At 42.8% G+C, this 25,659-nt stretch overlaps 1 protein-coding gene across 10 annotated transcripts in view; it reads left to right on the top strand.

Annotated features, from left to right (window-relative positions):
- Positions 1-25,659, top strand: part of KIAA0825 (KIAA0825 ortholog) — a 276,964-nt gene that overhangs the window by 25,325 nt on the left and 225,980 nt on the right. For 4 of the 10 annotated variants that reach the window (XM_033084903.2, XM_033084905.2, XM_033084902.2 and 1 more), the window contains exons 1-2: positions 10,963-11,232; positions 21,626-21,765. In XM_033084903.2, coding sequence (XP_032940794.1) covers positions 11,188-11,232; positions 21,626-21,765 — 185 coding nt within the window. In that variant the 5' untranslated portion in view covers positions 10,963-11,187. Of the gene's footprint in view, positions 1-10,962; positions 11,233-19,951; positions 19,991-21,625; positions 21,766-25,659 lie in introns of those variants that run through there. The other 6 variants (XM_033084906.2, XM_033084907.2, XM_033084909.2 and 3 more) reach the window with 3 other exon arrangements.

The following is a 25,659-nucleotide window of genomic DNA, read 5'->3' as shown; positions in this document are numbered from 1 at the left end:
GTAATTGCCTTTCTTAAAGTTATGTATTCATTTTAAAAAATTGTAATGTATATAATTTGTCTAATTTTTCTTTATTCTTACATCTTCCCTAATAAATTCTGTACCCATATTACGTCTGAATGAATATTTGGAAGTCCAGCACAGAAACATCTAACTTAATTTCTTGTGATGAGATATCTATAAAAATTACAGTAATTTCACGACGATAAGGCGCACCGGACTATAAGGCCCACTTCTTTTTTGTGGCGAGGATCCACCCCCACCTGCCCTGCGCGGTTGCTCGCCGAGGCCCCGCCTCAACCTGGCAGCCATTGGCCCCTGGGCCCGCCTGTACCCGGTGGGCCGGGCTATGCCCGCTACCGCTGCGTGCAGTGTCCCTGGGGCTGGGCTATGTCCGCCGCCGCTCCATGCAGCGTCCCCGGGGCCCTGCTGCTCTGGGAGTTCCCTGGCACTCCGGGTGTCACGCGCCCCTCTGGCGCACCGGGAACCCCGCACTGCCGGTGCGCTCCGGGAGTCCCTTGGCGCTCCAGGTGACCCGATGCCAGCAGGCTCGCCCCGTGCTGCCACTGCTCTGAGTCCGGCGGCTTTCCCTCCCCGCGCAGCGGCCGCCCCGATTCTGGCGGCTTTCCCCCCCCGCACGGGGACTGCCCCAATGCCAGCGGGCCCGCCTCCCCGATGCCGGGGTGCCTGCCCCACGGGGCCACCTCCCCGATGCCAGCGGCTTTACCCTGCTGCCCGGGCTGCGTCGCCGCTCTTTCCCACCCCCATGCAGCCACCGCCCCGATACTGGCCGGCCCGCCCAGCGCAGGGGCCACCCCAATGCCGGCGAGCTCGCCCCGTGGGGCCACCTCCCCGATGCCAGCGGCTTTGCCCCCCCGCCCGGGCTGCGTCGCTGCTCTTTCCCACCCCCGCGCAGCCACAACCCTGATGCCGGCAGGCCCGCCCCACGGGGCCACCTCCCCAATACCGGTGAGCCCGCCCCACATCAGGGGCTGCCCCGATGCCGCCGGGCTCACCCTGGTCCGGCACTGGCCTGATGCTGCCGCTGGGTGGACTCTGCTCAGCTGGGGACTGTTGCGGGCTCACACTTCTGGGGTGGCAAATGTCGCAACTTTGTACATCGTATAAGGCGCACTGGACTATAAGGCACACTTCCAAGTTCGGGGGGAAATTTTAGTCAAAGGGTGCGCCTTATAGTCGTGAAATTACTGTACTCTCTTATATAGCGTAGTAGTCGTAGTCTTATCTGTGCTCTTCTTAACTATGCTATGGATAACACATAAACCTAGATAATGTAGTTTGTGGTAATTGAGAAGGTAATTCTAGGCCAGAAAACTAGGGTTTGAGGATTTGCTTGCCCATTTAGCCTGCTGCATTCGATAGAGTGGCAGCTGTATTTGAGGAACACAGCAAGTGAAAAACATGCTATAATTTAAAAGACTCCATAACCCTCCGTAACCATTACTAGTGTAATTGGATACTTGTGATACTTTGTTATGAAGAGGGAAAGCACTGACATTTTATTTCTAAAATGTTGGAGTTTTTTTAATTAAATATTTACGTACAGTAAATTCACGAATACAAGCCACACTGAGTATAAGCCGCATCTCTGGGTGTTGGCAAATATCTCGTTCTTTGTCCATAAATAAGCCGCACCTGAATATAAGCCGCTCTGTCGTTCGCAGGGAGGACCCGCGTGCAACAAAGTTGCCAAATAGTAACAGAATGGCGGCAGGGCGGGGTTTACTGGCTCAGCTAAGGTTGTGCAGGCTCGGCCCGCTAGGGACTGCTGACGGGGCCAGGTAGCCCAGCCCGGCGCTACCGCTCGGCGGGGCCACTGGGGGCCAGCCGCCGCTGCCACTGGGCTCGGTCACCCCGGGTCGGCGCTGCCCTGTGGTGGCAGGCGGGGATGGAGCCCCCCACTGCCTCCCCGAGCCGCGGCAGGGGCGGCCCGGGTCCCCCGCCACCTCCCAGAGCCGGGGCAGTGGCGGCCCGGGTCCCCCCTCTCCTCCCCGAGCCACGGCAATGGCGGCCCAGGTCCCCCCTCTCCTCCCCGGGCCGTGGCAGTGGCGGCGCTGGGCCCCCCCGTCTCTCCCCCGGGCTGAGGTAGAGGAGTGAAGGAGGGAGCTCTCCCGCCTCTCTCCCCGCCCCCCGTGCTGCCTGCAGGCAGCCAGGCTCCACCCGCCGTGCAACAGAGTAGCAATTTGTAACAATCGCAAAATGCCGACTTTGCAGCAGCTCGGCTTGACACTCTGGCTGGCTCTTCTGAGGTTGTAAATGTCAGAAAATTATTCACATATTAGCCGCTCCTGAATATTGGCCGCATTTCCGGTTTAGGAGCAAAATCTTAGTCAAATTGGTGCGGCTTGTATTTGTGAAATTACTGTAATATTTGTGAAATACTTATTTCATAGCATAGATATGAAATTTCACGATTATAAACCGCACCATTTTGACTAAAATTTTGCTCTAACCCCAGAAATGCGATTTACACTCATGAGCGGCTAATATGTGAAGTTTTCTGAAATTTCCTACCTCGGAAGTGCAGCCGAGGTGCCGAACCAAGCACCTGCCAGTAAAACCCGGGATTACGCGATTGTTACAAATTGGTTACTCTGTTGCGCAGTGGGTGGAGCTGGGCTACGTGCCGGCAGTGCGGCGGTGGGGGGGATGGAGGCAGGGTCTTCCTCCTTCGGGCAGCGCAGCCCGGGGCAGAGATGGGGGCTCCCTCCTTCGGGCAGCACAGCCCGGGGGAGAGATGGGGGCTCCCTCCTTTGGGCAGCGCAGCCTGGGGGAGAGACGGGGGGCTCTGTGCTGCCATCCCTGCAGCCTGAGGGGAAGGCGGGGGGCTCCCACCCCCGCCTGCTTTTGCAGGAGCAGGCAGACTCCGTCCCCTCCTGCCACCGCTGCCATGGGTGTCTGCGGGCTCCATCCCTGCCTGCCGCCGCCACCATGGGTGCTGGTGGTCTCCATCCCTGTCTGCCGCCACGGGGCTGTGCCAGACCAGGGCGAGCAAGCCCAGTGGCAGCGGCAGCCAGCCCTGAGCAGCCCCGCCGAGCGGCAGTGCTGAGCTGGGGCCACCTGGCCCCATTGGTAGCCCCGAGTGGGCCGAACCTGCCCGGCCCCAAGCCGAGCCAGTAAACGCTGACATCCCCCAATTCTATTAGTATTTTGCAACTTTGTTGCATGCGGGTCCTCGCTGTGAACGACAGAGCGGCTTATAATCAGGTGTGGCTTATGTATGGACAAGGAACGAAATGTTGCCGACACCCAGAGATGCGGCTTATAGTCAGTGTAGCTTGTAATCGTGAAATCACTGTACACTATTTCTTATGTAATATGGGAGTTTTGAAGAAAAATTCCCTTATCTGAAGAATATCTGTCAGTGCCTGGCTTCTTTTTTGAGAAAAGTGGAAATTGCAAAAATTGATAGAGAACAAAATTGAAATTTTGAAACTAATTTGATCTGCTAAATATTAGATAAAACATTTCCAGTATAATCAATATTGGATTCAGTATAATTGAAGGTGAAAAAGTGTGGCCTTTGTACTATGATTTAAATGTAAGATTTAAGGATTTTTTTAATTAAAAGGGGAAAAAATGAAAACAACTTGAACAAGTCAGAAGGATGGTTTTGACCAGGAAAAGATTACAGTAATTTCACAACTATAAGGTGCACCATTTTGACTAAAATTTTGGTCTGAACCTGGAAGAGCGCCTTATACCCCGGAGCACCTTATATATAGACAAAGTTGGAAAATTTACCAACCCGGAGGTGGGAGCCACAGCAGCCCTGAGCCGAGCCCACCCGGCCCTGAGCCGAGTCAGTAAACCCTGCGTTCGCGTGATTCCGTTGCTAATTCATTACTTTGTTGCGCGCGGATCCTCGCTGCAAAAAAAAAAAGTGCCCCTTTTACGCTGGTGTGCCTTATATATGGACAAAGTTTGGAAATTTACCGACACCCGAAAGTGCGCCTTATACTCCGGTACGCCTTATACTCATGAAATTACTTTCTGACTAGTATGCTGTGTGCCACTCACTTGGCTTCTTATTCTGACTGACACTTCCTAAGTGCCTAACAAAGCCAAATCTCTATGTTTTATAATAATCTGAGTCCTGAAATCCTTCCTGGGACTACTGTTGCAGGATTCTTGACCATTCTGGGTGTAATAGCTGACATTTTCAAAGAGATTTGTCAGGAAATGCCTTTCAGGGTTGTTTTAAACCACTGTCTTTAATGTGCTGAGATCTCCCAAGTGCCACTTCTCATGTTGTGTTTTGAGTACAGATGCAGCTCAGGTTAAACATTTGAGTAAGCTGAAGGACCACAGGTAGCATTGTTTACCTTGGTACAAGGAGACCAGTCAACCAAATGCTTCTGGATGTGGTAGACATTATCCATCAATACTTAAAATTACATCAAGCATGCTTGTGTAGTATTGTTTTGGGTTTGCATGGGCTGATTTTGGAAGCAGGTGGCAAGCTACAGGGGGTGGCTTCTGTGAGAAGCTGCTAGAAGCTCCCTCAGTGTCTAGCAGAGCCGATCCCTTGTGGCTCCAAAGACGAATATGCCACTGGCCAAGACTGGGTCAATTAGAAATGGTAGCAAGGCCTCAGTGATAACATATTTGAGAAGAAAGAAAAACAAGTTGTTACTGCAACTAGAGTGCAATGAGAACATCTTAGTGGAACAGTTCTGCAGACACCAAGGTCAGTGGAGAAGAAGGGGGAGAAGTGCTCTGGCATTGTAGTCGAGATTCCCCTACAGTCTGTAGTGCGGTCCATGGGGAAGCAGCTGAGCCCCTGCATTGCATGGAAGAGCCATGTAGTGGAGCAGGTCAATGCCTGAGAGGAGGCTGTGATCCCGTAGGAGATCCATGGAGAGAGGGGCCTTGCTCCCAGACTGGAGCAGCCTGTCCTTGAAGGACTGCACCCTGTGGAAGACTGACCCATGCTGCACAGCAGTCTGGGGAGGACAGCTGCCTGTGGAATGGACTCATGTTGCAGCAGTTCACAGAGAGCTTTTGCTTATGAGATGGACTCACATCAGGGAAGTTAATGGAGAACTGTCTCCTGTGGGAGGGACCTTACTGTGCAGCAGGGAAACTACTCCTCTCCCTGAGCAGCAGAAGAAATAACACATGGTGTGCTGATCACAACCCCCACTCTGTGTGTGTCTCCTTGCACTGCTGGGGTAGGAGGTAGAACTGGGAAAAAGGGAAGATATTTTTAAGGGTTCATTTTACTTTTTGTTATCCTGCTCTGATTTTTTTAATAATAAACTTAATTCATATCTCTAATTAGAGCCTTTTTTGTCTGTGGTGGTTCTTGAAGAATGATCTCTCCCAGTTTTTGTCTCAACCCATAAATCCTTCATTAGATTTTCTCTCTGCTGTCCAGCTGCTGAGGGAAGGGAGTAAGTGGCTTTGGTAGGTACCTGGCATCCAACCAGCATGAACCCATAAGAAGAATAAATGGTCCCAAAGTGTCCTAGAGTCTCCTTCCATTTGCATTTTCTGTTTTTTGCTTGTCAGAGGTATCTTCTATTTTAAAAAATTAATGTGTGATTGATCTCCAGCTGTTAAACATGTTGTTTGAAATTCAGATTCTCATGACAATCCATTTATTTCCTGCATTTGGTTGATAGGGACCCTTTTAGAGATATGTCCTCATTTTTGATAAGGTGTTTTCCAAATCATTATGTAGATTACTGCAGACCCTAACTAGTAAGTGCCTTTACCATAAGTTACATTGTGCTCCTTTCTCACTGTCACTTTCATCCAGTTCTCTTTTGTAAAAAAGTCTTCAGAGACTGACTTCCTTTTCCTGCTTTCCAAGACCTTCGGGTACCACAAATCAGAGTAAGGATTGTCTGCGCAGAAGGTACTGGTTGTTATTGCTGAAAGCTGAAATCAAGACACAGCTGCATGACCTATCGTGATCCCTGTGAAGGACTGATGCTAGTTGTTCATGTACTATGGACTTCATATTGCCCCTTACATTTAAGGGTCAGTGGTGATCAATTTCCATGTTTTCCAGCATCACAGTGTGATTACATCTTTTATTAGGAATACCTACTGTTTTAAGACTCTGTCTCTCATATTGGATTACAAAATCTGTCTAAATTCAGCAGTCAGTTGCAGGGATTTTCTTTTCCATTCATACAACTATTTTCCTGAAACCTTTTACAATTAAATTATCTCAGAATTTTTTACTCTTTTGTAAAATTTGTTTGCATTGGGAAGAAGGTGTGCCTGAGGCTGTTGGGAGACCAAATTCCCAGGCAATGGTTGTATAAGCCTCATTTTCTTTGGAAAGTTAACTAAAAAGTGGGAATATAAAAGAAGACAAGTATGAGAATAGAAGTTGAGAAGGCAATTAATTAATTAAATAGAGTTTGGTAAAAAAACAGTAGGAGACTTTTCAGTTTTACTATCTTACAGTTTCTGTGTAATCAGATATTCACAACCAAAATACTTTGTCTTTTCTGGGCTTCATCATGAATTTGCTGGTGCACTTTGAGTGAGAACAATGAAGGTTTCTTGTGAGTTCAGTCCTTAAGTCTGATTTGATCTGTTGTGTGCTTTGAAGGTTTGGTTGAGAGGCTGACTAGGAAGCTACTTTTGGATGCGGTGTGTGGGGTAAGCAAACAAGCAAGGAATTTAAACAAGAACTTGTCTTGCAAGTTTGAAAATGCCAAACGTATTTTAGGCTGTGTGTTCTTCAGTATATATACAGTAATATCACGATTACAAGCCGCACTGTTTTGACAGAAATTTTGCTCCCACACCGGAAATGCGACTTACACTCAGGAACGGCTAATATGTGAATAATTTTCTGACATTTCCAACCCCAAAAGTGCAAACCGAGTCAGTGCAAACTGCCAAGTCGAACGCCTGCCAGTAAAACCCGGCATTTACGTGATTGTTACAAAGTGGTTACTGTGTTGCGCGGTGGGTGGAGCCACTTCGTGCAGGCAGCACGGTGCGGGGAGAGGCAGGGGAGCTCCCTCCTGCTGGCTCTGCTGCTTGGGGGAGAGGCAGGGCCTCTCTCCTGCTGGCCCCGCAGCACAGGGGAGAGGCAGGGGCTCTCTCCTGCTGGCCCCGCGGCACGGGGGGGAGGCAGGGGCTCTCTCCTGCTGGCCCTGCGGCATGGGTGCTGGCGGGCTCTGTGCCCACTGCCACCGTGGCGCAGCGACGGGCCGGGGTGAGCGAGCCCAGCGGCAGCAGCAACCGGCCCTGAGCAGCCCTGCCGAGTGGCAGCGCCAAGCTGGGCCACCTGGCCCCGTTGGCAGCCCTGAGCCCACACGGCTGGAGCTGAACCAGTAAACCCCGCCATGCCGCGATTCTGTTACTATTTGGCAACTTTGTTGCACGCGGGTCTTCGTTGTGAACGACAGAGCAGCTTATAATTGGGTGCGGCTTGTGTATGGACAACGAACAAAATGTTTGCCAACACCCGGCGATGTGGCTTATAGTCAGTGCAGCTTGTAATCGTGAAATTACTGTACTCTGCTGTACTTACAGCCTATTTACAGACAGGACTGAAGCCAGGTGGTTATTCTCTACCGCCTTACATCATTGCCATGGTCAGGGAATGAGTGTCTTTTCCAGCTGGGAATGGTGTGGAGTTGGTTCATGCACACTGTTATGTGATGAGCATTTTTGCGTGTGAATAATTTCTTGTACACCCTGTTATTAATATTGTTACTGTGACTGTTAGATTCTTACTTCACTGCTGTTTCTAGTATATTGTTCTTACATTAACCCGTAGTCTTTACCTTTTGTGCCTTCAGTACTCCTCCCCATATCATGGCAGGGGGAGGGCTGAGTGAGCAAATGACATTTGGTTTGAAGTGATTCAGTGGGAGCACTAGATTAGGGGACATCATTCCTAAACCACAAAAATCTTATTTGGCACCCAGCATAAGGTTAAGGGGTTCAGATAACAATGCATCTAGCCAGAGTGGGTTTGAAACAAATTTGGTCGAAACATTTATTTTATTATATACAGAAGTATGCTCACACTGTGATCTGGTTATATGGGTGTGGTACTTAACCCTGTATATACTTCAGTGTGGGTACTGTGCTCTTTTTTTCAGAGCAGAGAAGGGGATCAGGATGGCTTTGTTGCTGTAGTGTGTGATATCAGTTCACGACATGATAACATTAGGGGAAGGAAGTACCAGTAATTTCACGATTATAAGCTGCACCATTTTGACTACAATTTTGGTCTGAACCTGGAATTGCGGCTTATACTGCAGAGAGGCCAACATATGAATGAAGTTCAGAAATTTGCCAACCTGGAAGTGCGAACCCGCAGCAGCCTCGAACTGAGCCGGAGCCCGCCCAGCCCTGGCCCTGAGCAGGGCAGCGCTGAGCCGAGCCCGCAGGGCCCCAAGCTGAGCCAGTAAACTCTGCAATCCCGTGATTCTGTTACTAATTCGCAACTTTGTGAAAGTTGTACGCGGATCCTTGCTGCTAACGTAAGTGCGGCTTATAATCCGGTGTGGCTTATATATGGACGAAGAACAAAATGTTGCTGAGATCTGGAAGTGTGGCTTACAATCAGGTGTGGCTTATAATCGTGAAATTACTGTAATTTGGGATATGTGTTCAGTGTTCCTTTCCTACCCTAGCCTTGGGTGCAATCTCTGGGAATTCTTTAGTTATCATACCCAATCTGTGAGAGGAGCAGGGAAGGATGATTTTCCCCACCTTTTCAGTGGGGATGATTTTTCCCAACCTCCTTTTACTCCTTCACACCTGTTACACAGCTTTTGAGAATTTTGAATTCCCTTTGGATGTTAAGGAAGTCACATTAATGCTACTAGGTCTGCCAAGTCTCCTCAGTGTGGTTTTCACCATGTACAGAGTCAAGAAAGAGATTTTTAAGAAGGTCGTCTGCACCAAAGGTGTATAAGTCATGTAAGTCATAAGTGGCATGGAACGTGCGAGAAAATGGGCCGACATTTGGAGGTCTGTTCTGTTCCAATGATTTTGAAGTTCTCTTCTGATCAACTGCAGGACCATAATGAAGTGGCAGAATATTTGGAAGAAAAATGCTGTGGCAGTCCCAGAGGGGCAAGCAGTTATGCAACATTCTGGGCTTTTGCTGCTATTCAGTGGCTACTGCTTGATACTAAACGCCTCAGGAGTAAGAGGAGGAAATCAGACCGACAGCCACTGTGGCCATTCAAATTGGAGCTGAACTGCAGGAATAGCCCATGCCAATAGAATAGGAAGAAGAGACAGAGCCAGAGGTGCCAGTCTGACCTGGCTGCTCCAATGCTGCAAAATCAGCCTGTGATATGAAACTAGATGGTCATGAGGCCAAGCAGCTGGGATCGCTGTCCCAGGATGTGGGCATTGACAAGAGGATTGGGAAGAGGACAGAAGCTCTCAGACTTTGAGATGATTCCTGTCAAGTGAGAACAAAGGTACTCTCTCAAGGATGGTCTAGTAGTGCATCCAGGCAGGTGGGACACCATGAAGAAAGGTACCCAGTGCCTGAGAGAGCTGGGTGTGCTGGAGGTAATGTCTAGCGATTCAAATAATGTGCAATCCCCTGTAGATCTGCATGAGGTTCAGTGTGCACCATCCATGTGGCAGAAGTTTGTATGGAGCACATGATCATCCTATACCAACTTATTGACATGGATGTCTATGAGAGGAGAGCAAACAGAGTGCTTAATGACCTAGCTACAGCAATATGATGGTCATCTTTTTATCCTCCCTGCTGACCTGCACCCTCTCTGTGGAAAGACTGTCTAATACTGTGGACAGACTCAAAAGACTTCAGCAGATTAGAGAGGAAATACCCTTTGCCCCTCCAGTATGGACCAGAGTCTCTGCTATTGGGAGCAGGTACCCCTCTGCTCAAGAGAGAGGGTACAAAGTACAAGTTAACCTGTTGTTTTTGCTGTGTGACCACAGAGAGGATGCGAGGAAGTGGGATGGAAAATCCACCTTTGTGCTGGCAGCACAGGTACGTGAGTTGAGAGGACGAGCAAACATCAGAGGAAACTCAAGGATAAGTACAGTTTCAGTTTCAAGTGAGCAAGTCCTCAGACAGAATAGAAGATTTGGTGTTACTTCTAATCCTCTTGAAAGGATGTCCAGTTCATATTTATGAGAAATAGCAGCAAGTACCATGACCAGAGCTAGAGAGGTCAGGTGGGGGAAAGGGACAATCACATCTATTGGACTGTATGGATCCAATGGCTTGGCACATCAGACCCACAAGAACCTAAGTCTTTAGCTGACACAAGTGCACAGTGTACCCTGATGCTGTCAAGATGTGTGGGGGCAGAATCCATCTCTGTTTCTGAGGTGACAGGGGGAACTGGACAGCTGATTGTAGTGGAAGCTGAAGTGACCCTGACTGGGAATGAATGGCAAAAACATCCCATTGTGACTGGCCCAGAGGCCGTCTGCATACTTTGCAGAGATTACCTCAGGAGAGGGTATTTCAAGAACCCAAAAGGGCATAATTGGACTTTTGGGATAGCTGATTGTGTTGGGTTTACACAACCTGCTTTTTGAAGTGGAGGCTATAGGCAGTGGATTCTGTAAGAAGCTGCTAGAAGCTTCCTCAGCATCTGGCAGAGCTGATCTTTGGCAGATCCAAATATCAGTGTGCTGCTGGCCAAGGCTAGGCCAATTAGAAGTAGTGGTGATGCCTCAGTGATAACATTTAAGAAGAAGAAGAAAATAAGAAAGATAAGAAAGAAAGAGAAAGAAAGAAAGAAAGAAAGAAAGAAAGAAAGAAAGAAAGAAAGAAAGAAAGAAAGAAAGAAAGAAAGAAAGAAAGAAAGAAAGAAAGAAAGAAAGAGAGAGAGAAAGAAAAAGAAAGAGAAAGAAAGAAAGAAAGAGAAAGAGAGAAAGAAAGAAAAAGAAAGAAAGAAAGAAAGAAAGAAAGAAAGAAAGAAAGAAAGAAAGAAAGAAAAGAAAGAAAGAAAGAAAGAAAACTATGCACAGTTTTTATTGCAGCCAGAGAAGAATGGAGTGAGAATATGTGAGAGGAGCAACTCTGCGGACACCAAGATCAATGGAGGAGAGGAGGTGCTCCAGGTGCCCGAGCTGAGCAGCTTGTGAGATGCAACCTGTGGTGATGACCGTGGTAAAACGGCTGTGCCCCTCCAGTCCTTGGAGATCCATGGGGGTGCAGAGATCCACCTGAAGCCCATGGAGAAGACCCACACCATAGCAGGTGGATGCCCACGTTTCCTGGTAGGATTTGTGACCCCATGGGGGGCCCATGCTGGAGCAGCCTGTCCTTGAAGGACTGAGCTCAGTGCAAGAGTGACCCACATTGCACCAGTTTGGGGAGGACTGTTGCCTGTGAGATAGACTCACCTCTGAGAAGTTTGTGGAGAGCTGTCTCCTGTGGGAGGGACTGCCTGTGGAAATACTGGAAGGACTCCTCTCCCTGAGCAGAGGGAGAGCTATGTGCAATGAGCTGACCATAACCCCCATTCCTTGTCTCCCTGTGAACCACTAGGGGGCAGAGCTGGGATGGAGGTAGGGGTGCAGTAAAGGCGTTCTTGAAGATCTTATTACACTCAGTGTCCTGCTCTGATTTTGTTAGTAATAAATTCAATTAATACCTCTAATTTGAGCCTGTTTTGCCCACGATGGTGTGGGGAATGATCTCCCCTGGTCCTTGACTCATGAATCGTTTGTTGTATTTTTTCTCCCCTGTCCAGCTGCAAAGGGGAGTGATAGTGATAGAGAGACTTTAGTGTGTGCCTGGCATTCAGTCACTGTCAGTCAATCACACTGCTGTAGAGACAGAGGACATTAAGTAGCTGAGTAGGTCTTTCAGAGGACCCTTCTGCAGTGGGACTACTGAGGGTTGAAGAATGTAATGATCACTGCCACAACACTGCAGTGTTGGCAATACCACACCAACCGGACTCAATGACCCTTACCCCTGAGGTGATCCATGAAGTGCAGCACTGAGGAGCAGTCAGTGAGATTCTCTCACCCTTTAGAGCCCTACATGGCCAGTGCATAAGTCCAGTGGAGGGTGGAGACTGGTTGTTCTGATCTGAAGGAAGTCACACCACCACTGAGCGCTGCTGTGCTCTCTGTACTGGAACTTCAGTATGAACTGGAGTCCAAGGCAGCAAAGTGCTGCCATCATTAATATTGCATAATGTGTTTTTCTCCATTCCTTTAGCAGCAGAGTGCAATAATTTGCTTTTACCTGGAGGGTATCTAGTACACCTGCAATCAACTGCCCCAGGGTGGAAACACAGCCCAACTGTTTGCTTGGATTTATCCAGACTGCCCTGGAATAGAGTGTAGATATTGCTGAATGAGAGAAATGGCCAGAGATCTACCTCTACCCTGACTTGTGAGTGGCAGCAAATGCCCTGTGGGGATGGCTAAACCAGTGGAAAAATACCAATTGGCAGTGCAGAAGTAAACCCATTTGGGCTGATGAATTGTGGCAAGATCTCACTGCCCAGGTAGTTGACTGTAAAAGTACATCATGTAGATGCGCATGCGTCCAGGAGTTGGGCTGCTGGAAAACATCATGACAATGGACAGGTGGATTGAGCTTTTGAGATTAAAGTGTCTTGGGTGGACCTGGACTGGCAGCATAAGAGTGAATTATTTCCAGTCAGTGGGCCCAGGACACAACAGGCTATCAGGGAAGAGATGAAACATAAAAATGGGCTTGTGATAGAGGGGTGCACTTAATGATGGACACTGTTTTCCAGATTATTCATAAGTGAAATGTGCTCTGCATTTAAGCAAACAGGTGGGTAAAGTCCCTGTGGTGTATGGATAATGATCGAAATATAAACATTGGCTGATTTGGCAGGTTAATTACATCACGCTCCCACAAATCCACCAAGGCAGGCTCTGAGTGCTGACAGTTTTGTAAAGAGCCACTGGATGGCTGGAGATGTACCCTGCACCTCATGCCACTGCCTGGAGCACCATCTCACAAAGCAAATCGTGTGACAGCATGGCACCCCAGAAAGAATTGAGTTGTACAGTGGGACTGATTTAAAAAATAGCCTCATAGACCTTATAGCCATAGACCATGTTATTGAGTGTATATCCTATTCCCTGTCATGGGCCATGAAAAATTGAATGATACAATGTACTGTGAAAAAACACATAGAGAGCAGTGGCTGGTTGGACATTCATACATTGAGCTCTGCACTAAGCAAAGGCCACTTGTTTAGTTAACACTAGAGGGAGGCTCCATGAATTGACCTGACCCTACTGAATCAAATCTCATACCAAAGAGGGGGATAAAGTTCCTGTGGTGTATGTTAGGGAAGACAGTTGGATTAGTCTTCCTTTAAGCAAAGGGAAACCCATCTGTGGGACTGTTTTTGTTCAAGGACCTGGGTGCATTTGTTGCATAATGCTGATGGATGGGGAAACCCAATGTGTACATGAAAGGGATTTGATTTTTAGGTGAAAGCACTCTGTAATGCTTCATTGTATATTAGTAGCTGAATGACCCTGCCACTGTGTGCTGTAACTACTATGGACAGAGAGCATGGCTGCTCCAAATCATGAGCCTCGTGATGCAGCTTGCAGCCACCTGACGCCACACCAACCCTCCTGCCCAGGAAGACATCTAGGACAGACAGAACTCACAGTCACAGACTCAATGAACTTGATAGATGTCTTGGAGGGATGGCCACTGATGATGGAAATGATGCCTGTGCTTGTGTATGTGTACTGTGTGTGTATTGTTGGAAGGTGTAGGATTTGGGCATAAATTGTATGGTACATAATAAGGGGTGTCCTGGTTCTTTCCAGGACAGGGTTATTTTTAGCAGCAGCCAGGATGGGTGATGGCTATTGCCTGGAGGTTATTCTCTACCACCTCACATCATCACCAGGGGCAAGGAGAGGACATTTCTTCTGGTTGTGGGGAATGTGGCGGCCGTTTGTTCAGTACAGGTTTCTGGGTAGGCATTTCCACGTATGAATCATTCACCTTTCTTGTGCAACTCTTGTGTATTTAGTGTAACATTGTTCCTGTTACATTACTGATCTCATTGCTGTTTCCAGTAAATTGTCCGTTTCTGAGCCTGTAAGCTTTACCTTTTATAATTCTCTCCTTCCTGCGTCAGGGACTGGGGGAGGAAAAATGGGGAGTGTGCAAATCAGTGCATGGTTTGGAGTGTTTTCAGTAGTGATTCCCAAATCACAACAACATGGTAAAAATAGATTGTAATTATTTTACTTATGAAGTGTCTTTTTCTTAAAGAGAGGCAAACAAATGCTTAGCAGTGCTTTTGAAGCTGAAAAACATAGCTGAATGAGAATATGAGACTGTGTTGTGCTGTAGAATCTGAGTGACGCATTGTGCATTAGGCAGTATCACATCAAGCTTTACAAACTGAGTAATGGCAGCAAAAAAAAGTAAACATTTAATTTTTAAAAAGTGAAATAGGGAAAAAAAGGGAATTTGATGCCTAGTAAAATGTTTCACATGGCCCTGTGTAGTACTACTAATAGCAGTAATAATAGTATTTGGGGAAAAAACCAAAATCCATTGCATTTATACTACGGAACAAACTTTTAAGAACGTGACTATAAATTTGGGCCAATTTAAGTGGCATCTTTGTGGAGAGCTTCTGTATTTCATTTGTATAAAATGGACATTTTTCATGCTCTCAGCTTTAAACTGAGTAGTAATGAAAGAAAATAGAGTGTGTGGGAATGAAGGGACTGAAATGCAGCCTACCTTTTAAAAGCTGTGGTGACAGACTTTTTTTTGTAATTCTTTTAAAATATAATAGTTTCATTGGAAGGCTATTTCCTGTTAAAATTCCAGCAACTCTATGTCTGATGTACCAAATGACAAGACCTTAAAGGTCTTGAAATTTCTGTCTTTTAAATACCATTGTCCTTAAAGTGTATTGTATTATGATGGAGGATTTTTCCAATAAACAAGGAAAGAAAAGTCTTTTAGAAGTAGCTACTAGGTATTTGTAAGGTTTTTAGTTGAAAATAGTATACTTTTGGTTCTTCACCGGTGTGCTAAAAGATAAGTTCCTTCAGAACAATTCTATAAATCTGTTCAGTTTTAGACACTAATGAGCAAGATAGGAATGTTGTAGAAGATGCTTTTCAGAGCATAGTTCTGTGAGGGATTTGGGGGGATTTTATAAAGTATTGCCTCTTCTTTCTGAGTTTCTAAGTGCCGCAGAATGAGAAAACTTGAGTATTATACCTAAATAGTACTTCTTATTGCCACAATTAGAAAAACAGTTCTGCAAGGGATGCATCATTAGACTCATATATATCTTATGTTCTTGTTCTTCAGGAAAAAAAACCAATGTCATTCAGTTTTTCTGGGCAAAGTAATTATTGGTATTAGACGTTTTCTCATACTTCTGTGCAAAATTTACTCAGTACTTACAACCCTCATCTGGAGCAGTGGAAAGTAAATTAGGTAATATGGTCTGTTTCAAAATCATTCTATTTATTGTACACTTTATTGGCTAAGAAGATTATAAGAAAATAATGAGCAAGTATTTCTAATTAGGCTTCTAAGAACCTCTTTTCTATGGATTAATGATTACATTGGCCTACCGATTGTTAATTATTGTTTTAATTGAAAATTATTTTAAAACATCCGTAAGACTGATCGATGTAGTCTTCATTGCCAGAGTAATTTTTCCCTGTATTTGTATGTGGCATTGGCAGAAAAGTTGATTAGTAAATTATTTTTGTAAGGTCTTATACCATATATAAAGAAGACAACGCTGCACCAGATTTAAAAAAAACATGAACTTTTAAAATATAATAGGAGTGCAGGCACAAAAAGAAAAAAAAACAAAAAAAAGGGAGGGTGGGTCTAAGAAGAATGAGAAGAAGCATCTTGAATTTTGAAAGCCAGAAAAGGAAAACAAAATAGTTGCATTTGTGTACAGACACACTTAAGTGTTGTCACACTTAGGGTTTTAGTAACCATATAGACTATTATGCACTATGGGATTCCAAGTGCACAATAACCAGCTGAGAGCTGAAGATGATATAGCACTGTTTCTCTCAAGGGCTACTCAGAAAATGGCCATTTCTTTTTTGCTGAAGGTTAAGAAAGCACATTATCCTTTATTCCTTTCTTCTGACCTAGCTACTCAGGAATTTCCTTGTTACTCCAGATGGCACGTTCCTCTTTTGAAGTCACTGCTTTTGACCAATAGTATTTGTCAAAGTTTATGTAAATGAGAATTCTTTCCTTGTGTTTCAACATATTTTACCAGTCCCAAGTAGCAGGAAATCTTAAAAAGCAGAGCTGATTGCTTTCTATTCTTAGCATTTCACTTTCTGTGGCTTGAAGAACTGGAGAGTGACAATAGGGAGAACTCACAGGTTTTAATTATAAATCCTGGCATGTACAGTAATTTAATGATTATAAGCTGCATCATTTTGACTAAAATTTTGGTTCGAACCCAAACTGCGGCTTATAATCAGGTGCGGCTTATATATGGACAAAGAACAAAAAGTAGCTGTTTTAGTTTGGAGGACAGGTGTCTGCTGAGAAAGGCAAGAGCTTCTCTTTGAAATGGAGAATGTAAACCCCCTCCCTCCAAATTATTATAATTTTTGAAATCAAGGGGCTTTCAGGCAAAAATATGGGAATTAGGAATAACAGCTCTTTTCTAGGGAAATTAAAATAGAAATACAGTACTACAAAGAAACCAACTCCAAACCCTGACAAAGTCAGAGTACAACCTGACACCCTGTCAGGCAGGGTGTTGGTAGCAGTTCAATTAAATGGTGGTTGCAGTCCTCCTACAGTGACAGATGTGATTCAGTTGAAGCAGTGCTCCTGTAGAAGGGGCAGTTTCTCTCTAAAAGTCCAGTGGTGATGTGGAGAAATCCAGTTTTCCTCTGGAGTCCAGTGGAGAAAGGGACTCCCTTAGTGTCCCAAAACCTCTGTTTTTATCTTGATAAGAAATGTTGGGCTCTTCCCCCTGGCTGGAGCAACTTTCAATGGGATGCAGTAATTTTATCAGTCACACGGTGGGACTCAATGGGCCATTAGCAGAAAATGACTCCCTGGAGGAAGGATGGGTTGTGAAAAGATAAAGAACAATACCCCACCTGGTTTTAAAGGATGGCCCATTAGCAGAACATCTCCCACGGAGATAAGGATCACTGGCCCAACCCTCAACAGATGGTGATAGAATAGATACCTTTTATCACAGTCTGTATTGTAACGTGCGGCTTTTAATCAGGTGTGGCTTATGCATGGACAAAGAACAAAAAGTTGCTGGCACCCGGAAGTGCAACTTATACTCAGTGCGGCTTATAATTGTGAAATTACTGTACATATGCCTACTATACAGGCCTAAGCTACATAGTTTGAAAAAACTACAGATATTTAAAATGGTAGCATATGCTATTTGTCAGAAATGTGCATTTTCACAGTCCTTTTTGACAATATTATGGTTTAAGGGCTGACATAGCTGCCTTAGATCACAGCTTTACATTCTGGTTAGAGCTTTAGGTGGAAGACATAACTTTCAGTTTCATCTACAGTGAGGACTCTGTTTCTTTTGTTATATTTTATTCCTGTTCTCTTATTTGGTGAGTCTTGTGGCAAAATTTGGAAGAAAACTGCATTCAGAAGCGTTACAAATGAGTGTTTAATTATAGATACTTAGAATCTCTCTTTTAAAAAAATATAAAGGAAAATGTTTTAAATGTAAAATTAACATTTAAGTAGAAGTTTATGACAACAACCAATGTGGTAAGTATGCAGGGAGAACATTGCATGATTTTAGTAAAACTTATTTCAAAGTTATTGTGGCATTCAAAATATTAAGTAAATAAAACTGTCATGAAGACTCATGGTTCTGTTTTGTTGGGGTATTTTTTTGTATGCATTAAATGTCTTTTTTTATTGGAACAATATGGTATTCTTTTTGTAAATGTTGGGTATGCTTCAGGAAAGTGTTCAAAACAGGTGATAGGTAATTTGGAAAATTTTAATAGGGATCTTCAGTACATATGAGCGGAAACAAAAATGGGTCATGTCCTTTTACAGAGAGAATTTTAAATTTTCCTTTTCTTTTAAAAGTCTGTTTTAAACAGTTAACAATTTTTAGGGATTTTTAACACACCCCCCCACCTCCCCCCGAAAATTGGGTAAGAAACTTTTACGATGTCAGGGTAGAGCTCAAGAAATTACACTTTTTTAATGTACCCTTGTACTTGTGTACCCTCTATGTGGTTTTCAAAATAATTTTAAACTATTTAAATGAACAGTAGGAATTTCACATTGAATAGTAGTATCTCAGGCCACTGCCATGGCTCTTGTTGCCTGCTGTGTGATTGCAGATGACATCTTTTGTGCTGTAAAGCAGCTGGCAACAGTTGCACAACTAAAGCTAGATAAAGGAAGTCATTGTTGAGGTCTCATTGAAAGCATAAGATGAGTGATGAAAAATCTGATCAATTCTCTCATCCTCTTTTTTTGCAAGGATGTTAGGGCAATAGAGAGATATCACCTGTGAGATAAGAAGCAGTAACAGAAAAAAACTTCAATGATTTGTCTAGTTCTCTACTTTCAGTAGACATCTCCCTGTTTCCAAGTTATGGGTACATTAAGATGTGCATATTCAACAGATGTGCTCATATAAAATTCTGTTCAAGATTTAGGTAAATGCTGCTTTTACAAACTATGTCTGAGAATAAAGGCTTATTATAGTAAATACAAATATTACAAATTGGTCTTTGAAATCCCATGGAGTTTCGCATGTATGTGCTGGAAGGTTTGTTAAATTTAATTGTTTTGTCAGAATGAAGAAATACCCAATTGAAACTAAATATAATTTTTATAGAAAATTTCTTCCATTTGATCAACACTGAAAAAGAAGAAACCACACAAAAAATGCTTTTTAATGGTAAACATTATGAATTTTAAAAGCAAAAAGTATCTGTTGTATTAACTTGTGTGTTGTGTAGTATTTTTTTAAATAGGCCTAATGATTGTTGGTAAAAAATAGTATCGTAATTTACACTTGTAGAAGTGGGAAATAATTACCATGTTAAATTTTGTTGATATCATGGGTTAAAATAAGAAAATTATTTCTTTTTAAGCTAAACTGTACATAGGTTAAGTTTCTTGAGTAGCTACCAAAAAGATTGACAGCTAGTTGAAATATGATGGAATGATACTTTTTATGAAGCTTACTAGCAAGGGTTAACTTAATCTCCTTTACAGTGGGTTATTAGTGTCTAAAATACTTTACACAAAATTTGGAATTTCAAAACAGAGTTCTCCCACTACTGTTCCAACTAAAAATTTTAGAATGGATTTCTTTCTTAAAAAACAAGCATTTGGGGTTTTGCCATCAGAGGAGGGCTGCGTTATACTGGTTCTTTGGGAGCATCAACGACTGTCTACTCTTTGGCATGACAGGAGAGGAGGGGAAAAACCCAAATGGCAGGGGAGGGCCCTTGCTAACTGATGCCCATCCTGCTGCCCCCTAGGGAGGCAAGGAGGGCGGGCAACAGGCTGGTAGTGTAGTTCCACTTAGAATCCGGGTCATCAGTTAGAGTCTTTTGGTGGATGGAATGCCTTGGCTCTGGTTATGCTAAATAACAGCAAAATTTCTTCTCAATTGTGCTAATTTATGTCTTTATGTTCTTGTTTTCCCTTCTGAAACGTTTTTGGGTTTAGATTTTCAAAAGAAGAAATTAGTATTACCCGTCTAAAACAGTATTTAAAAACTGTATAATCAATGTTGCTTTTCTTCTATAAACCAAGACTGAAAGGAATAATTCCTTTGTTTTGACAAGTATGACAAAGAAGTATGACATAGAAGTCTTACAGGAATGCATGCATGGAAACTAGGCTGTCATGTTTACAAGGTGATTTTTTTCATTTGATGAATTTTTCAAACAGTCAATAGTCTGTTAAATACAGTGATTTTTTTTTTTTTTTCCCAAGGAACATAAGCTTCTTTAGGCTGTCCTTTAAGGGCAAAAGTTAAGATTAAATATAAAGACACAGTTTTGATTGTGCATCTATTTTATGAGAACTCGAACGCATTCCAAACTGTTAGTATTTTTGCAGTAAATATATGTATCTTATCTATTATACAGTTCATTTTACATAATCATTGATTGTTCAATAAAACAGTTGAATAAAATATGGGTTTGAGTTATGGATATTGAATGTAGGTAAACTGATATTCTGTGTAAACCCGTTGTAAGAGAAAGGGGAGTGTATGACTGAGTCTATTTTAAGTAGTATCATACTTGAAGAAAGAGCTGTATTTTCAGTATTCCTTTTATCTCAGTTCTGTGAGGTGCTGTTGAATGGTTTTCATTTAACTTCTACTTTTAATTAGTATCTTTAATTGCAGTAACAACTGTTAAGTTTTATATTAAAAGACTGACATTTCCTTAATGCTTTAAGATATGTATTTGGTTTACATCCAGGCTTTATCACCAGCAAGTGACTGAGTTTCAGCTACATCCGAAAATGTTTCAAGTGTTTGAATTGTTATTTGCAAAGGGGTATTCTGTAGCTTCTGAGAATTTAAGAAAATGCTTTATCCATGAAACATTTAATATTGGTGTGCTGTTAATTGAGATGTGAGACATTATACCTTAGAGAACTTCCATGTTTTTTCAAACATTGCTTTGGAAGAACAAAATCAAAAGTGTGCATTTCTGCTACTTTTAAGAATACACCTATGACCAAAACTAATCATCTTGACCTTGCATCTTAAATCTCTGATACTGTTTTTGAACGTGTGTTTTGTAGACAGTTCACATAGAAAAATTCAATCTGTAGTTGCTTTGTAAAAGAATATTGTGTGCAGGATAAATAATGTGTTTATTACATTTTGTTGCCGAAACTGTGCGTCTGAATATTATGCTTGTTCCTCATGTTGTTGCTGCAATTTGTATAGTACTAAATATAACATACTAAATAGTAGATATGAAATATACTGGTTATTAAGAAGGTTCCAGTTTCTATACGATATTTTTCTTTAATTTTGGGAGTAAATCATCACTGATGGTAAAATCATTATATCTCAAAAAGAGGATGAAGAAAAAAATAGATAACAGGAAAAAAACAAACTGCTAATGCTTTACTTCTGATACAAAGATACAAAGGTAGTGTATTAGTTTGAATAGGCAGGTGGATTCGACCTGTGTTTAGTAAAATGGGTACAAAGCAAGGTGAAGATTGGTTTAGTCTAGATTTTTATGTTTGCATGTATTTGCAATGATGTGCTAAATTTCCAGAAAACAATTACTCCTTGGACAAAATTATAAGTGTATAGAAAATAAGTTTACTCTGCAGTGTGTTTATTTTTAGTTTCTATTTATAAAAGTGAGAATTTTCTTTCTAAATCTTAAAAGGAAAAATAAAACTACCGTTATGATTAAGGTAATAGAACTGATTTCTTTAAGCTAAAGAAATGCAAGATACTACGATAATTATCTCAACATTTGCTTTCCTGGTTTCTTTCTGTAGCAGTCTACACAGAAGCATAACAATCTAATATTTATAATAAAAATATCTCTGAAGAACAAGATGTTGTATACTTTGGTAATTCTAGTCCACATTTTTCTATTATTTAACCATTTTGCTCTATTTGTTTCACAGATTCTAAAAATGGAGTGGGGAGGAGAGTATTCTTTTGATTCTTCCAATTTAGACTGTTTGTTAAATGTCCTCCCTGGAGAATTGGAATTTCAACAAATCCTTAGTGATCTTGATGAAAAAATAAAGAAGAACTCTTCCAGGTAGAGAATATTTTATTTGTATCCAAAATAATAGTGAAAGTTGTTGTATTTGGGAAGAAATGTGGCTTAACTTACCTTTATTTCTAGTAGTAGATTAAAATTTTGATAAATATTTCAGCAGTAATTTTATTTTAGCTACTCAAGCATTTAGCAAATTTTTAATGCCATATAATTATTGTGCTATAGTCTTTCTCTCAATGGTATTTTTAACAGTTGTATCATCTTAATCTTAGGTTCTGTTGCAGTAGGTGTGATAGTGAAGGAAGAAAATATGAATTCCCATAACAGTTTTATTTTCTACTATGAGATAAAATTTCCTACTAATGAGAGAAATTTTTATTGCCTAAAAGAACTACAGAATTTGACAAAAAGCAAAATGTAAACTCAGTATGTTCTTTAAACATTTCTAATGGAAGTATAAAAATTAATATATGTTTATTTTTTTCTTATATGATCCATTGTTCTGTTATTTCAGTTAAAACTCTTGTGCTGCAATTACACATTTTCTTACTACAATTTAAAATATATTTCTTTGTCCACTTCCTTACAACATACTGATTTCCAAAAATCAGTGTTATAAAAACAGCAGAATACTAAAAAAGTTCATTGTTGATGCAGATTTTTTACATGAATACAAATAATCAGCTTAGGGTTCTGTGACTTATTTATAGCTTAACTCTTTAGTACCTTTGTAATGCTTTCATCAGTGAAAGATGCTCTTAAGCAGATAAAGTCTTTGTCCATTTAAAAAAATAAGTGTACCGTCAGATATGACAAATGGCAGGATTTTATATTAAATTTTGAAAAAACTCCCCTTTGGATAACAGTGTGTCTTATAAAGAGTTGTGTGATTTCAAAGAATGTCCTTCATGACATCTCTTTGAAGACTGTATCATTCTAATGTAGCCCATGTTTGTCAGAGGTCTTTGCTCCCAAAGAGCTTCGGGAAGGATAAAAATAAATCATTGCCATATCTCACTGAAAACTGATTTAGGTAATTTCTCAATTATTGTTATACTGGTATGCTGAGCTAAGAGGTTTTTTTGGGAGGCAGTTGTTTCTATTACTCTTGTCTCATATTTTCATTAAAAAGCTTAGTACTTTACTAACTTTGCTTACTAAAGTACAGTAATTTCATGAATAGAAGCCGCACGGACTATAAACTGCATCTCTGGGTGTTAGCAAACATTTCGTTCTTTGTCCATAAATAAACTGCACCTGAGTATAAGCTGCTGTGTCATTCACAGCAAGGACCCACATGCAACGAAGTTGCCAAATAGTAACAGAATCGTGGCATGGCTAGGGGTTTACTGGCTCGGCTAAGGCTGTGCAGGCTCGGCCCGCTCGGGGCTGCCAACGGGGCCAGGGGGCCCAACTCGGTGGGGCCACTCGGTGGGGCCGGTCGGGGTGGACCACCGCTGCCACTGGGCTCGCTCGCCCCGGCCCGGCACTGCCCCGTGGTGGCAGGCAGGGATGGAGCCCGCTGACACGCGTGGCGGGTGGGGACAGAGCCGGCTGGCATCCGCGGTAGCGGCGGTGGGCGGGGACGGAGCCCGCTGGCACCTGCAGCGGCATGCGGGGACAGGAGACCCCTACTTACCCCACGGGCTGCGGGGATGGCAGCACAGGGCCCCCCCGTCTCTCCCTCGGGCTGCAGGAGAGGAGGGAAGGAGGGAGCTTCCCCGCTTCTCCCCCTGTCCCCCCATGCTGCCTGCAGGGAGCCAACTCCACCCGTAGTGCAACAGAGTAACAATTTGTAACAATTGCGAAATGCCAGCTTTTACTGGCAGGTTGCTCGACTCAGCACCTTGGTTTCCACTTCTGGGGTTGGAAATGTCAGAAAATTATTCACATATTAGCCACTCCTGAGTGTTAGCCGCATTTCCAGTGTGGGAACAAAATTTTAGTCAAAATGGTGTGGCTTGTATTCGTGAAATTACTGTACTTGCAATATTAATAATCCCATGATGGCAATGTTAGTGAAGATTTGGTAAATATGCTGTTATGGACCACAATGTAATACAATTTCATGTAAGAGTTTTCCTGCTGTTGACATGAATGAAATGTAGATACCTACTTAGAGGTTAGTTGGTGTCATAACATAGTTAATTACACCAGTAATTGATTTTCAAGTGTCTATGGTCTTGTATATCTGGAAAAAAAAATCAGCATTTTTAGCATGACTGTTGTCACCTCTTCAGCTACCAAATAAAAGTGATTTTGTTGTCATTGTGCAGAGATATCCTGAGACTTAGGAAGATTATTTTCAAAATCAACCTTTAGAATGAACATTTTACTACTATTTTTAATTAAAATGTTTGAAAAATGTATCCTGCTTGTTGAGAAATTAGCTTACTATGGAAAGGGAAGCCAGCTGTTCATTCTTTTAAGTGGTACTTTATAACCACTTAAACACTGTATGTTACATTTTACATTAACATCATCACAGTGGAAATGTTTGTATGTTTTGAAGGAGGCTGATTGTCCCTGTCTTGCCTATCTAGTCTTAAAAATGAGAAGGACCTTAAACTAGAAAAGTTGTAAGATCCAAATGATATTTTATTAAAGATGAGCAGGAAACTAGATTAGGATGTGGTAAACCACAATGCAGGTCAGGAAAAGTACAGTAATTTCACGATTATAAGACGCACAATATTAGAAGACACGTGTCTGGGTGTTGGCAATGTTTAGGTCCATGTATAAACCGCACTGGAATATAAGCTGCATTTTCATTCACAGGGGGATCTGCATGTAACAAAGTAACAAATTAGTAACGGAATCGCGGGATCGCTTGCCCTGGCCTGGTGCTACCCCATAGTGGCAGCGGGAGGGAGGCACGGAGCCCCCCGCCTTCACCCTTGGCGGTGGTGGGAGGGGGAGGCATGGAGCCCGCCTTCCTCCGTGGCGGCAGTGGGAGGGGGAGGCACAGAGCCCCCCATCTTCCCCTCCGCCATGGGGCCGGCAACACAGAACCTCCGCCTCCCACCGGGCCGCGGGGCCGGCAGGAGGGAAGCCCCCTTTCCCGCCCCGTAGGGCTGGCACAGAGCCCACCTTCACCTGCCGTGCAACATAGTAACCAATTTGAAACAATCCTGGGTTTTACTGGCAGGTGTTCAGCTCAACACCTTGGCTTGAACTTCCGGGTTTGGAAATTTCTGAACTTTTTCATATATTGGCCACTCCTGAGTGTAAGCTGCATTTCCGGGTTGGGAGCAAAATTTTAGTCAAAATGGTGCGGCTTATAATCGTATTTCTGCTGAATTGGTACTTAAGCTAGCTTTAACCTTATTTTCACAAGGAAAAGCAGGAAGTAGTACTATAGTTACGAGGTGCTATTTTGCTCCTGTAGTATGTCAGTTTCAAAAATTGAGAGAGTTTAAAATAAGATGGACAGCAGCTGATGTGACTTTTAAATTAAAAAGAGTCCTTTTATAGGTAATAAATTAGAGGTAGCATAGAAGGAAATAATTTTCAAGTTACCATTGATCTTTGTAAGTGGTATGATAAGAGCAACTCTGTATGATACAGTGATGCAATTGAAATACAATCCATTTTTCGTCAGATAGATTTATGTTTTTATTAGACCACAGCGATTGAACATAATAGTATACATCATATATATATATTTTAAAATAAAACACTGTGTAAAAAATTATGAGGCAAGAGTGTATAAAACATTGGACTGCTCATTTATTGCCTTCTAACTGAATAGATTTTATAGAATTGTGTGACATGACAAATTAGATACAGTTTTCAGCTGTTGAATTACCTTCAGTATTTTTGTACTGCACCAATCCTATTTGGTGCTATAACAACAAAAAAAGGCCATCTGTGTGCAATTGTTTTATTTGTAAATTATAATGTAATAAGTGGTTCATTCATTCACTCTTATGT

The sequence above is a fragment of the Catharus ustulatus genome, chromosome Z (assembly GCF_009819885.2).
Source record: "Catharus ustulatus isolate bCatUst1 chromosome Z, bCatUst1.pri.v2, whole genome shotgun sequence".
Lineage (NCBI taxonomy): Eukaryota > Metazoa > Chordata > Aves > Passeriformes > Turdidae > Catharus > Catharus ustulatus.
This window is presented reverse-complemented; position numbering and strand designations above follow the sequence as displayed.